At 39.2% G+C, this 13820-nt stretch overlaps 3 protein-coding genes across 3 annotated transcripts; 1 reads left to right on the forward strand and 2 right to left on the reverse strand.

Annotated features, from left to right (window-relative positions):
- The first annotated feature begins 93 nt into the window (after positions 1–93).
- LOC103993442 (large ribosomal subunit protein eL30) lies at positions 94–3429 on the forward strand. Its single transcript, XM_009413515.3, has 5 exons — positions 94–220; positions 318–423; positions 2152–2253; positions 3008–3076; positions 3163–3429. The coding sequence occupies exons 1-5, from the start codon at positions 200–202 to the stop codon at positions 3201–3203; spliced, it is 339 nt and encodes a 112-aa protein (XP_009411790.1). The 5' UTR covers positions 94–199; the 3' UTR covers positions 3204–3429.
- A 1162-nt stretch (positions 3430–4591) lies between these two features.
- On the reverse strand, positions 4592–10469 carry LOC135586690 (histone H3-like centromeric protein CENH3). Its single transcript, XM_065081274.1, has 7 exons — positions 10293–10469; positions 10159–10199; positions 10035–10071; positions 9736–9866; positions 9501–9575; positions 6941–7016; positions 4592–4899 (listed from the first exon to the last, which is right to left on the reverse strand). Exons 1-7 carry the CDS (start codon positions 10381–10383, stop codon positions 4847–4849), a joined length of 504 nt encoding a protein of 167 aa, XP_064937346.1. The 5' UTR covers positions 10384–10469; the 3' UTR covers positions 4592–4846.
- A 795-nt stretch (positions 10470–11264) lies between these two features.
- On the reverse strand, positions 11265–13488 carry LOC103993440 (ethylene-responsive transcription factor WRI1). Its single transcript, XM_009413512.3, has 7 exons — positions 13221–13488; positions 13064–13146; positions 12862–12870; positions 12696–12784; positions 12491–12615; positions 12307–12383; positions 11265–11917 (listed from the first exon to the last, which is right to left on the reverse strand). Exons 1-7 carry the CDS (start codon positions 13418–13420, stop codon positions 11412–11414), a joined length of 1089 nt encoding a protein of 362 aa, XP_009411787.2. The 5' UTR covers positions 13421–13488; the 3' UTR covers positions 11265–11411.
- Between the last annotated feature and the right edge of the window lie 332 nt (positions 13489–13820).

Consider the following 13820-nt stretch of genomic DNA (forward strand, 5'->3'; position numbering starts at 1 on the left):
AAACCAATCAAGTAAATGACGCCCACATGATTACAATGAAGGGTAATTAAGTAAATGACGCCCGGCCCCTCCTCTCCGTATATATATCAGAAACCCTAGCGAGCACTTCAGGGCGTCATTTGGAGAGATCTCCAACCTTCGCCGCTGTCTCCGCCGCTCGCCGCCTGAACACACCACTGCGCACCAATTTCCTTCACCAATGGCGCCCGTTAAGAAGGCGGTAAGCTTAGTTCCATCCTTTCGATTGTAGGCAGGTGGACGCGTCATCTCTCCTTTTTTATGTCCTCCCATGGGTTTTTGTGATTTGGATGGTGCAGAAGAAGAGTACGGAGAGCATCAACAACAGGCTCGCTCTCGTGATGAAGAGTGGGAAGTACACTCTCGGCTACAAGACCGTCCTGAGATCTCTTCGGAGCTCTAAAGGTTGGCGATGTTTATTTTCTTTTCATAAGGACGGCGAGATTTGATCTGATGCTGCATATCGGGAGTCCTATCTGTTGCTGTAACAATTTATTTATTTTGAAATTACTAGGATTTGTGAGGTTCCTAATATAGACTAATCCCTATTGTAGATCTGCAGCAGTAATCTATACGGGTAGTAGAGGAAAGGGTTTGTTTTCTCATGGAACTATGGATATTGTTTCTTGTTTAAGGCTGGGTGGTTTCGAATTTTGGACGATGGGATTTTAGTTTGTGACATATCTTGTTGTTTGGAGTGGATATGGTTTGGATCAGGGGTTTGGTTCTTAGGCTATTGATTCGTGCCTATGAGCTGATTAGAGTTCTTGTATCAACTTGGCTTCTCCTGTTTTTTTATTCCGATATCTATTAGATGATTTACTTATCTTTGGGAATGTGCGGAAGCCAAAGTGCTGCTTCTTTCATGGGAAAATGGGTCCTTAGCCTGTAATTGCTACATCTTTTCTGTGTATATGGATAAATATCACTCCTGTTCTGTCACTTCTGTTTTATGGATGGCAATTATAGTAGTAAGATTCTTATTGTAGTTACGGGAACTTAATAGCAGGTTTCAGATACCTTCAAAATTCACTATCAAATGCCTTGAAAATGCTATTGAATTCTTCCACTACTAAGCTTTAGAGTGATGCAAAAATTGTGAAATTTCCATCTTTCAATATTTTGATAGACACTGGAATGAGGGGTATAAAAAAGTGGGTCAAGTGATTAATGCACAGTTGAAATGCTGATAGGTAAGCTCAGTTTGCTGTGCTTCTGGTTTCTCTAAGGGTACCAGAAGTCAAGTTATTGAACTTCATTATTTGCTGCAATGTCATGCAAATGTTGCAGAACTGCACCACCATTGATGATGATTTGGTTCTTTCCCCTGAACCTTATGTTGTTCCTTAATTGACTATTAGTCTGATTTTTAAGATTCTGTATCTTTTTTTCATTCCTGTGATGTAAATAGTGGGTATGATAAGGATGCTAGCTTGTTTAAGGATCAAGATTGAGGTTATAAACAGTCATAATCAGCTGAATTGCATGTGTGGCTTATACCATATCCCAATGGCCTTGAATTAGTCAACTAGTAGAAGTCACGCTAGTAAGATTTAAGAAACGCCTGTACCATCCTTCACAATGGTCTTCACTAGTATTATGGTTTTTGATGGGTTGGCATATAGAGGGATCAAGTTGAAGGTGTTGTTAACCAATGCAAATATTTGGTCCTGAAACAATGTTATCGGTCTTTGTTAATTTGATAATTTGTGTTAATTTTGATAATGTTATCGGTCATTGTTAATTTTGGCATATATAGGGATATATTTGAAGGTGCTAACCAATGTAAATATGTGGTCCTGAAACGATGTTATCGGTCTTTGTTAATTTGATAATGTGTGTTAATTTTGATTTGTTTCCAATTTTAGGTTGCCATACATATAACATTATCCTCTTATTTGTTTACTCAAGCATATCCTGCATTCTATACTTTTGCTTATGTCAATGTTATATTATTTGTTTTGAGATCGTTTAGCTTATTGAAGAAACTGTTGCTATGTTAGACAATTTAGTATAGAAACTGCAAACTTGTTAGAAGAAGTTCTGTTTTTCAGTCTTTCCCTTGTTTGGAGTTTTTTCATTATACATAATAGATTTGCTTTCGCATTATCGAAATTTTTTATGTTTCAACAGCCAAGTTGGTTATGATTTCAAACAACTGTCCTCCGCTCCGCAAGTCCGAGATTGAGTACTATGCGATGTTGGCAAAGGTGGGAGTACATCATTTTAGCGGAAGTAAGTCTTTTAGACCCGTGCCAAAACTTAAAATTTGTGCCACTTACGCAACCATAATTTTATTTAGTTCATGTCCATGGAGTAATGGACATGAAATTTCTTCATGATTTACTAATTTTGTTGCATATACTGGATTTTTTTTTCCATAAGTCAGCTTTTGATCTTTTCACACATTTAATAAATTCGATGGATGTGTTACTACCTATCTGGTGCTACCTTGTATCAAGGGAAGATATTACCCTCTTGGAAATAAAATTGTTTGTAAAGGGGAGGAGATTAGAGTGAAGAGACATTGCAGGGGGAATAAAAATGATTGGTGTAACTATTAGTTAGATACATGCCCAAGAGTTAGTTTATAACCATGTATTTACAGACTTTTGATTCTAGAATTATTTGCTCTAGCCGTAATTCAAAAAATTATAAAATTAGTATAGATGTTGCTCGTAAAATACTATTACATTGCTTTCTTATGCTGGGTTGACCATTTTTGTTGTGATTTAAGCTGTGGATGAAAACCTAAAGTGGCTGATGAATCCATGTTCGGTTTGGTCAGCCATATGTTAATAACTATTTCAGAATTGGGGTCGAAGCAATGCCAAGCTTCTACTTATTTGTCCTGAGTCCATGATAAACTTGTTTGTTCTATTTTGGGCAGATTTTGGCCTAAAACTATTCATCTCTTTACTTCAGTTTAATGTCATAACTATGATGATTGATTATTTCTTTAATTAGTTTTGCTGATATGACACTTCAGGTAATGTCGACCTCGGAACTGCATGTGGTAAATATTTCCGTGTTTGCTGCCTCAGCATTATTGACCCTGGTATGTTTGCTCCATCTGCAAACTAGTGAACCTTGATTTACCTTACTAGGTGCCAGATCGTTAGTGTTTGATTATTTGTGTTTCAGGTGACTCTGATATCATCAAGAGCATGCCTGGAGAGCAGTGAGAGGAGAGCGCATGTGTTTTGGGAATTCAATGTGGTTCGCTGCACTTTTCTACTTTTTAGTTGATTAAATTTTGGCTCCAGTTTGTTGGGATTTTATCGCCACTCTAGATTTATAACCTTCTATAATAGCGGTTGGTTGTCTACTTGAATATCTTGATGCTACTGATTTATGAAATTTTGGTGATGAATATTTAAATTCCAATGAATCTGAATTAGGTTTCACAAATTTTCAACCTCTAGCAAAAATGAAGGATGCATGGCAGTTGACTCCCAGTTTGTTTCAGTTCCAACTTTGATGTATATCGTAAATATTATAATATAATTATTAATTTAGCTCTTACCAAGTTTTTTTATTGTTGAGCCCCAGCGGTTTTGCTTGGGTTGAGCCTTGTTTTAATCCAATCTCTGAGAGACCGGCAAACCCCGTCGAAACACGACAGTGATCTTTGGAACTACTGATATGGAACAGCCATACATACAAATGGCACAAGCTGCGACCGCCACCGTCAAAATAAGATCTTGATTGATGGTTGATGCATTGGAGGTGGGTGTCTTTGTCGATACGTTGTCTCAAAATTATATTGCAGACTTGGAATAAGTGGAGGCTCAATGATGGTCTGCCCATGAAGGATCTGAAATTACGATTTGTGGGTGAACCTTCAAAGCCACCTGCAAAGATCCGAAATGAAAAGAGGCCTTGAGTTGGAATAAGAGGAGGCTCAAACATGGTGTTGTTACCTTGAAGGATCTGGAATTGCGATTTGTGGGTGAGCCTTCAAGCCACCTGCAAAGATCCGAAATAAAAGAGACACATGAACCGTCCCATAATACCTCTCAGAATCATGGAAGACAGCATGCACGTGAACGCAAAAGATTAATAATGTATGTTTAATGACTCGAATCCCTCTAGTACGTCTACAAAGACTTCAATAAAAGTTATGGTTTGTGCACTTTGCAGTTTGATTGGCACCACAATCAATTTCCAGTGTCCAAAATTGAACTCATAAACAATATGACTCTGCTATTGCCTGCTTTCCATTTGTAAGGATGAGACGTTCAACAATTCAAACAAAGAAATAATTCAGAGAACCGCTTAATTATGCCACAAATAAAAAAGCAGAGTCGCTATTTGGCTCATCAACAGATAACTGCTATATCAAATTTAAATATACTCGATGTAATATAAACATGCACATGAAAATATTTGCATTGCCAAATACTCCTGAGTACTCTGGACGGACTATTTGATATACAAACAGCATAACAGACTTTTGTATTCACAAAAGATGAGTCAGGTAAAGAGAAACAACAAAGGCTTCAGGTTATAAAGAAAATTAAGCAGCTACACCCATTTAGACCACTTGAGGATATATTTGCCTGATGCACACTACTCATAATATCTCTGAATCTTTTACCACAAAAATATTAGAGTTTCACATATCAAGTATCTTCAGTGGCCAACCAATTAGCATTGAATGAAAAAAGAGTTTAGCAGTGGTCATGTGCAGATATCTAGTTACCATTCACACTTACATTATATTCAGAAGTCACTTCTCAAGGGAGAAAAAAGGCCTGATGAGGTTACAACATGTTTGTGAGAATAGAATCCAATTCTCACAACATATGGGTTAGTTTGGCTTGTTTCACCAATGTCTTCTTCCTCCTATTCGCCTTGCTAGATGGATATCTTTTTGCACTGCAATAAAGTAAAAGCCACCATAAATGGATGAATTGAAACAATGTAATTATGCAATCACAACAATGTAATCAATTCAGTTTGTTTGCAGGCATCAAAACAAAAAAAGAAATTGCACTTCCGATAAATAACAGGATGACAACCAGTACTGCAGAGATACTAAGTTAAGCCTTTTACAATTGATCTAATAATTTGTTAGGCTCTTCCTCACTGCATTGATACAAAGTTAAATCTTGGTATTTTGTGAATAAAATGACTGTTAATACACTATATATACCATGAATCAAATCACACTGGGATTTTACACAACTGTTTTATAAAGTAGAATGGATCCTGATGAGGCCGGTCTTGAAACAAATTCTCTTTAAAATCAATTAAGGAACAGCATTTTTTATTTGGGTTAGAGTTTCAGAGATCACTCATAAGGCTATCGTTGTTTCTCACCGAAGTGGAAGCCACAAAGAGAGGAGGCAAGATTTCCACTTTTACTCCATTGTCTTTGTCATTTTTTTTCAGTTTGGATGCTGGCAGTAAGACTATCTCAGCATTGTGATTTCCTATGTGGCACCAATGGAATGTACTGTACCAGCTTATGGCCAAAATGAAGGGTGCCAAGTGGCACTTGAATCTTTGGAAGTTTTAGTTCATGCCTAGGGAATCTTTGGAAGTCTTAATTCGTGGCTTGGCAATACAAGAGATTGAGTACATTATTGATTATGTATCACTATCACTATAACGAAGTCTTTGATGGTTTTCATTTTTTTCTCTTCTTGTTTTGGCCACTGATTATACAGTAATAAGTTCCAATTATTATGTAGACACTGACATTCTGCAGTATACCAGTTGCCAACCTGAATTGATAATGTTGGCTCTGATACAAGTCTGTATCCTGTTTTTATTAGTTTAATTTGTGTACAAAAAATCTTATCATGTAACATGCACCCTCAAATGAGCCTTGATGCATGTCTCTCCATCCTTAATCAATGTTACTGCATTAGAAAGATATTATATTTGTATATGCATTTAATAGCATTTTTTGCAAAAAAAAAAAAAAAAGGTAGGAACTGTTTTAGGAGCATCCTTTTATAGTTATACAATGGCTAAAGAAAGTGATGTCATTAAGTTATATGCTCCTGAACATCTTCAGAATTTCTTTCTATATTGTAGTTATTTTGCTCTAGAGCAAACATGCGATTTCTAAAACTAATATTTTCATGATGCATCAGCGACAATTACCTGAACATCTTCAGAATTTCTTTCCATATTGTAGTTATTTCGCTCAAGAGCAACCATGCAATTTCTAAAACTAATCTTTTCACCATGCACTGGTGACATTAATCATAAGAGGAACCATACCTAGATTTAAGTTAATCAGAAAGGGATGAAAGGAATTATAGGTTCAGGCATTCAGATCATAATGTATTTGCATGCGGGTGTTCACCAAGCAACTTCATGATTATCTGCTAGGAAAACAAACAATGTCCTATTCAAATAAACTAGTGAAGCAGTCTACTACCAGATCTTCATTAAATTCTATTTTGGTATGAGGAATTAGATTTTCCAGAACCAGCTAACGATTTATGTAAACACATTTATTAATCATGTCACTCCAAAGAATCAGTTGTGTGCCACTCCAATTTCCTTTATCAAATCAAGAAGACAACTATAGTCAAAGACCCCAGCTCTGTAACAATATAACCTAAATGACTAACAAGGCATGTGCATGTTTAATTCAAAATATCACACATTCTTTAGGGGGAAAAAGAGATAGTTGCTTTGTCTATGTATTTAAATTCACCAAGAACAGACAAGCAAGATATGATGCAAAGTATAAATCAACTTTCAAAAAGAAAATTTTCAGTTAAAGATCAACTTTCATTTTCATCAGTTAGACATCTTTACTCTAATTGCAGATATATAGTGGAACATATTACATAGAGGTTTTTTGGATCAAAATTCCCCTAAACAAAGATTGTTAAGTGATTTTCATCTAAGGAATTTGCTGCAAAAATAGAACCTTATTTCATGGTGTGTAACTTACTAAGGGTAACACGTTTTGCATGAATCGCACAGAGATATGCATCTTCAAACATTTCTATCATATGAGTTTCTGCTGCCTGCAATAATTTGGAAAGTTTTAAGTGAAATTCAAATGACGAACAAAACTGTTATAACAAGTTTATGATGTCAATTTCTATATGAATGACAAAAAGTAGACATCGGTTGCACAGAAGCCAGCTTAGATGAGCGAATCTTTCACCAATAAGATAGCAGACCATATTACTTTCTGCTACAAATGGTAACTGCTTTTATGTTTTACAGTGAAAAACATGTCCAGCTTAAGATAATTCAGAGTCTTCACCGTGGTCAGTCTGTTTCACAACAAATAAATAAGAAAAGCAATTGAAACCTTGGATTGGTCCTCATGGACCTATAACCCTTCTCTAGTCTCTTCTGCTTGTGCAAATATCAAAACTGGCAGTTGAGCATGAATCTCAGCCAACAAGGTTGTGTTTAGTTACTAAATATTCGGTTGACACCTGCTACCAAACACTGTTTCACAAAACAACCGAAGGTGGCTATTTTTGCTAGTATGTGAAACTGAGCAAGTTCACCTACACATATAACCCATCCTTCCAAGCTCCAACTATTTTCATTGGCCAAAGACATTGTAACAATCTAAAATTGTAAAGGACAACAACTCTCAGTCATCCAATGACATTTACTACAAAAAGATTAGCGAACTAAGGCCAAGGCAACCACTCAAATTTCTCAAAGTTTGAGATTAAGACACTGATGATGATAGGACTGTCACATAAAGCACACACAACTGAATATAGGAAATGGATGACAAAGAACAATTTTTAAGTTGGACATGCAGGTGAAAGAAAATAGCAACATATAATTTGTCACTAGATAAATCCTTTACCCTATTTTTTTATCTACTCATAATTTATATGACACATGGATAGAAAAAACTATCTAATATCCAAAAAAATTCCATGTTAGTCTCAACTAAATTATAAATGTTTAACACTAATCAACGAATACTAAAAAAAGGTTGATATGACTTAAATTAAGACAGATAAGCAGGACTCCAAGGCAACTCGATGCCTAACTCAGGTTGATCAAAACTCTGAACCAAACTCAGTATGTTTTAATGAGTTTCTTAGAATTTCTCACAAGTTATTGTATTCAACCAAGTTAAGAACACCAAAATCAATTATTTTTTAAGAAAATGTCAACTAGTATTAGGTTGACTTACTAGCCAATCATAGTTTTAATATATTAATTGAAGTGATGTTCTTAATTTCAAGTTGGGGCAACAGACTCCTACTCCTTTCTTTGATTGAGTCTTTAAACCATAATTGTGACTTGAATATGGCATTTCTTATATAGAAGTTCTTGTTCAAAAAATTTAGATTTAAGCAAGTAAGCATAAGCATAATCAGCAAACTGATGAAAGTAAAATACATAAGAAGTCAACAATGATCGAATCTTCTGAGTCAGATAACTTTGATTCAAGATGAGGTTTTGAGTGACTTTGTTTACATTGGTTCAACCTATAACCCTTGTCCCCTCTTGAAATCTTAACATTGAACAACAGAGTCACATGGTCAAAACCATTTCACGTTGTTATTAAAGGCTCAGGAACCATATACAATTATCATCTGTTTATCATAATCATCAAAAACGACCATAATTATCGCTACGAAAAATGGTGATGTGACTTCTATTAAATTGAACTTATCTAAGAAATATATTGCTCTTTCCAGAACACATGTAGAAAACAATTAGTATTTCTTTTTATAGTCTTATCAACAACCAAGTTCATCAATCCTATCAGAATGTATGCTGTCAATCCATGATGCTGATGTAAAAGATCTGGATACTGAAATGTATTATCTAATCAAACAGATAGGTTTAAATGAAAAGTGGAATGCAATTTTTTAAGGAAAAACACAAAAAAAGGTTCATTGACATATTTGGGTTGTTAGGAATCAAGTTCAAGCAGGCACTTCAAGGTGATATATGGTACTACAGTCAGTTGTGGTCAGCTAATTCTGGTATCACTAACCATTTATATCTAAAGACAACAAAACTCAGGAAAGCTCTGGTGACAACCAATTGAAAAAAGCACAAAGAAAAGAGTACACTAATCCAAAAATGAAAAGCTTTGCTACAGTTCAAGCACCATCAATCTAGAAATCTTAAACTGCAAGATCTTTTGGTGTATATAAAGACACCCTTGCTCCCCTGAGTAGGCACGCAACCCATCTGAAGGCGAAACAAAGTTGATTGCTTGTCTATAGACCTAGACATGAGCCAAATCTGGGGCCGATTTATTTGCATGTTCTGTGGACCTCAATAAGATGTTATCTCATCATGCTGATTATTCTTTGTGATGTAATTAGCGACCCAAATATGTAGGGATGGACATTATATGATTATGATATTTATTTTTTTAACTTAGTGCCAAATTATATAAATAACTTGAGGTAATTATATTATTCATATATAATTTTGAATTAGCATTTTTGATGAAAATTTACAAGAAACTAGTGAACCAATGTCCCAAAGTGAAAATGAAGGAAAAGTACCTCTTGAATCGCAACCAAAGCTTCAGGGGTCCATCGGTTTACTTCTTTCGAGTAGAAATGAGTGATCTCCCGTACCTAGATCCACTGACAAACATCATTAGAAGTAGAACATGTGAACCTTGCTAAACCCAAAACCACAAGTCATCCCCAGAGCAGCATCTACGGAGCTTGGAGAACGTATTTTTTCTACATTATTGTTGCAAAAGGGGAAAATACAGACGATGATGGTACTAACAAGTCTGACAAACGGAGCGAAAGGGATCAATAGATTCCACGTCTTCTGCAAATTCCTGATCTCGCGTAGCGCCACCACCCCCGGCCTAAACCTGCGCCGCCTCGGCTGCTTCTTTGATTGGCTCGGTGCCCCTGCCTCCACCCAACAAAAAAAGGGAACCCTTTTCATTCAAATTCCGACCTCTTTTTCCTTTTTTTTTTGCCCTTTTATCTAATAAGAACTTATTTGGTGTGCGCGTAAGAAAAAATAAATAAAAAATCACATATAATCAAGCGCAACAAGTACGAAAAGGTGAAGACCTTGAGGCGCGTTCCTCGATCTGGTGGCCGTGGTTCTCTATTCGTGCGAAATATACAAGACAATCAAGCTTAAAAATCCAAAGAAACGAGGAAGAAGGAAAGAATAGTGAGAAGAGAAGCGCACTGGAGTAGCACCAGATGGCGTCGCAGGTCGATTCGCATCAGCTATTAACAATGAAAAGAGGCAAGGAAAGAGATCAGAAGAAATCTAACACCAACAAACCAGAGAAGAGAGGAGAAAAGGAGAGATGGGCGGACCGGGGGTTCGCTGCCCTGGAGACCGACCGAAATGGAAGCGCTTCCGAGGGCGAGAGGAGGACCTGTTGGACAGATGCTTCGTTCTCGCCATCACAGCAGTCTCCTCCCGAGAGAAAGAGAGCAGCGGGGCGAGGGAGAGGGGGTCATTTGGTACTTTTAGGGGATGTCACGGTTAGACCTGAGTCGATCCGTGGTGACGACGGCCCGAACACGGATCAAAATGCACACGCTCAAGCAGCGTTGGCCGTTCGATCAGGGATCGCGGTGAGACCATCCACGGCCTGGAGTCGACAATTTCGACGGAGGAGCAAAAGGTTTCCCGCCACATTTTCAAAAATGTGGCGGCCTCGGATTTGCCATGCATCGAACTTAAAGCTCGTATGGACCAATCGGGGAAGTATGCTTGTGCATGTAGATACATATATTTGTCATGCATCTCTCCAAGGCTTGATCACGGCTATCATAATTGATAAGGATGGATCGAGGATTAGGCTCTCAGTCAATTTTGTTAGAGTTGATCTTAAAAAATTTAAGAATGTATAATTTGACAATCCAATAAAGATAATAAAATAAAAAAATAAAATAGACAAGGACATCAAATTTATATGTTTCCATCAATCACCTATGTCCACAGATGGAGGAAGAGCAAAACTCTACTATAAAAAGAATAATTATAAATACTTTAGAAAAATATTCCTAGGTTATAAAATACCTGAAATTACTAAACAAAAAAATATTTTTTTACAGGATTTATTTTTGATTTTAGTATGGTATCATAGAACAGTGAACCTGGAGCTAAATCTTCTCAGCTGCAGCTTCTTAGAGAAGATGAGATGACCTTTGATATTAAAAGGTCAAATTGTTCGTATTTTTGGTATAGATTAACATGTGGATTACAGTAGTTCTGTACTAAAGATTTCATGAGCTGCACGCACAAGAAAACAAAGGAGGTGGGGAAAATGAAACAAGACATGCGAACAAAATGAACTCCTTTTCCTAAAAAGTTCAGAGGACCAGTACCAAAGTACTACTACTACTACCTGCACCACCTACCACAAAAGTCAAAGTTTTCCGAGTCCAAGTCAAAACACACAACAGTACACCCTTTCAACGCGAATCCTAAGAACATATGCTAATTGGGGAAGCGTAGGAGACTGAGTTCATCTGACAAGAAGACATTTCGCCAACCTCTTCAGCTTGCGTTGCAATCGAGATGTCCGCATTCCCTGCATCACGAGCCTCATCGCCTCCGCCACCGTCCGTGCCTTCGTTTGCCTCGGATCCTTCAAACAGGCACTCGATGTTGTCCTCGAAGCCGCCACCGTCCAGAAAGCCGTGCAGGTAGTCCGTCCGGTGGAGGCCGGCGTGGTGGTCCGGATAGATGCTGAAGCCGTGATCCATGCACGGGGTCCAAGGGATCTCCATCATGCTCTCATCTCCTGGTGTTTGATCGATGAGCTCCTCGGATCTCTGTTCCTCCTGCGGCGGCTGTGGCTCGGGTTTCGGGAGGAGAGGCTTCTGCGGGCATTTCATGTAGCAGCTGATGTCGAAGTTGGTCACTGCGTTGGGGCCTCTGTACTCTATAGCAGCAAGATCGTAGGCTTGGGCTGCCTCCTCCTGCGTACCTACACGAAGCCATGGATGGACAAACTCGACAGAGGAAACGAGCGAATCAAGAATCTGTGGTGCTCGAGGAATCGAGCCCAACTTGGTTGCATGCGAGGTGGATCGCTTGCACAGTGAGAGACGGTGTATAAGAAAGACGACGCACGGGAAGCCTCAGGTCAACACAGAACAAACAGGTGGGTGGCGGGGCCCCAACGCTGTAATTCGACTCACTGTCCACGTGGGGAGCACTTGAATAAGCACGATACACGTGGATCTCACGTGCATCAACACCACGTGGAATCACGTGACACTTGCAGGTTGCATCAATGACGCATTATGTCTCGAACGAGACATGTCACCGAAGATAAACGAAGGCAAAATTGGATGAAGAAGGCAAGAGGCGTACTGAAAGTTCCTAAATAGAGGTACTTGTTGCCGAGAACTCGGCCGATCCTGGCCTCCCAGCGGCCATTGTGATGATGCCTGTCAAATTGGGAGTGATTTGGATTAGATCGAGTGATAGAATCGACAATGTTCGTTCGCATGGTTCTTTCTTAGGACCAATTCGAGTGTGTAGGGAGAGAGAGAACCTGGCAACCCCACGGTACTTGGAGACGCCTCTCGAGAACCCGCTGCTCCTGCGCCGAAGCGAAGCCAAGTACTCTTCTTTGGACATGCTCTGCATCTGCTCGTACTCGTCGGCGTATGTCTGAAGCTGCAATTTTTGTCAGCAAACATGTATATTAATCCTCAATTTATCTTCGATTAAACATGCATAAATGAGAATAAGCGTACAGGAAAGTTTAGGACTGTTTCTGGACCCCAATATTTGAGCGCCGCAAGATCGTAGGTGCGGGCCGCAGCCTCCTCGGCATCATAAGCTCCTGTACCACACAGTCGGTCGTCCATGTTAACTTGCGGTGATCAACATCAACATGGGGGTTTGTGATCGATGGCTTACCCAAATAAACTAAGCGGAGGCAACGGAGCAGCATCGGTGGAGGAACCACATGCAGATCGAAGGACGGGATCCGAGTGGAAAGAAAAATGGGAAGCACACAAAAATTGTCAGCCCTAAGAATCGTATGAAGGCCGAATACAAAATGAATTAACAAACATCAGGTCAGGATTGTTAATTCTAATCTGAGAGATTCGTGTCGGACCTTGTCTTCCCTTCTTGTTCTGGATGGGGTTCCAGCAATGCTTGTCCCAGAGATGAGCTTCGAATCTCCCTGTCCATCGGTGCCTGATGAAATGCAGCATCCTAAATCAGGAGGAATGGCTCAAATCGAGAAGGGGAGCTCACCGGATTGGGCGTACCTTGTGACTCCTCTGAAGGCAGAGCTCCGCTTCCCGTTGTCGCCGCCATTGCCGATGGCAGTGGCAGGAGCTCTTTTGGAGCGCCTGGGTTTCTTGGGCTTGCTCACCTGAAGCACATCGCAGGAGGAGAATGTGGACGAGTTTGAAGAAGAGGAGGTGGAAGGAGATACAGGGAGGGGAGGAGGAGGAGAAGGTTTCATGTGGGTCGCTGCTGGAAAGGGCAGTGGTGTTCTTTGGGGGCTGATGTGATTTATACTGGGGAGTGGGGTAGTTCAGCCTTTCGAGGGTAATGTTAGCTCGTAACATAGTGCTATTAACTCATGGTTACAGGTTGTCAGATGCGACCAAATGGCTCGAGGGTCGGCGACGGGGTTGCATGGCTCTGTGTCAGAGTTCCAACACTTGGCCGAAACGCCCGCCATGCTGCCAATCTCTATGTCTCTGTGAATTGGAGGAGAGGGCTAAAGTGGGGGAGAAGTCCAATAAGCAGTGACCTAAAGGTCCTTTTACAAGCAGCTTTACCACATCACAAGGTAAATGCTTTGGGATCACTGTGACATGATTTATCTACCATGCATTTCCAGGACACATTGATACATA

This window comes from Musa acuminata, chromosome BXJ1-8 (genome assembly GCF_036884655.1).
Source record: "Musa acuminata AAA Group cultivar baxijiao chromosome BXJ1-8, Cavendish_Baxijiao_AAA, whole genome shotgun sequence".
Taxonomy (NCBI): domain Eukaryota; kingdom Viridiplantae; phylum Streptophyta; class Magnoliopsida; order Zingiberales; family Musaceae; genus Musa; species Musa acuminata.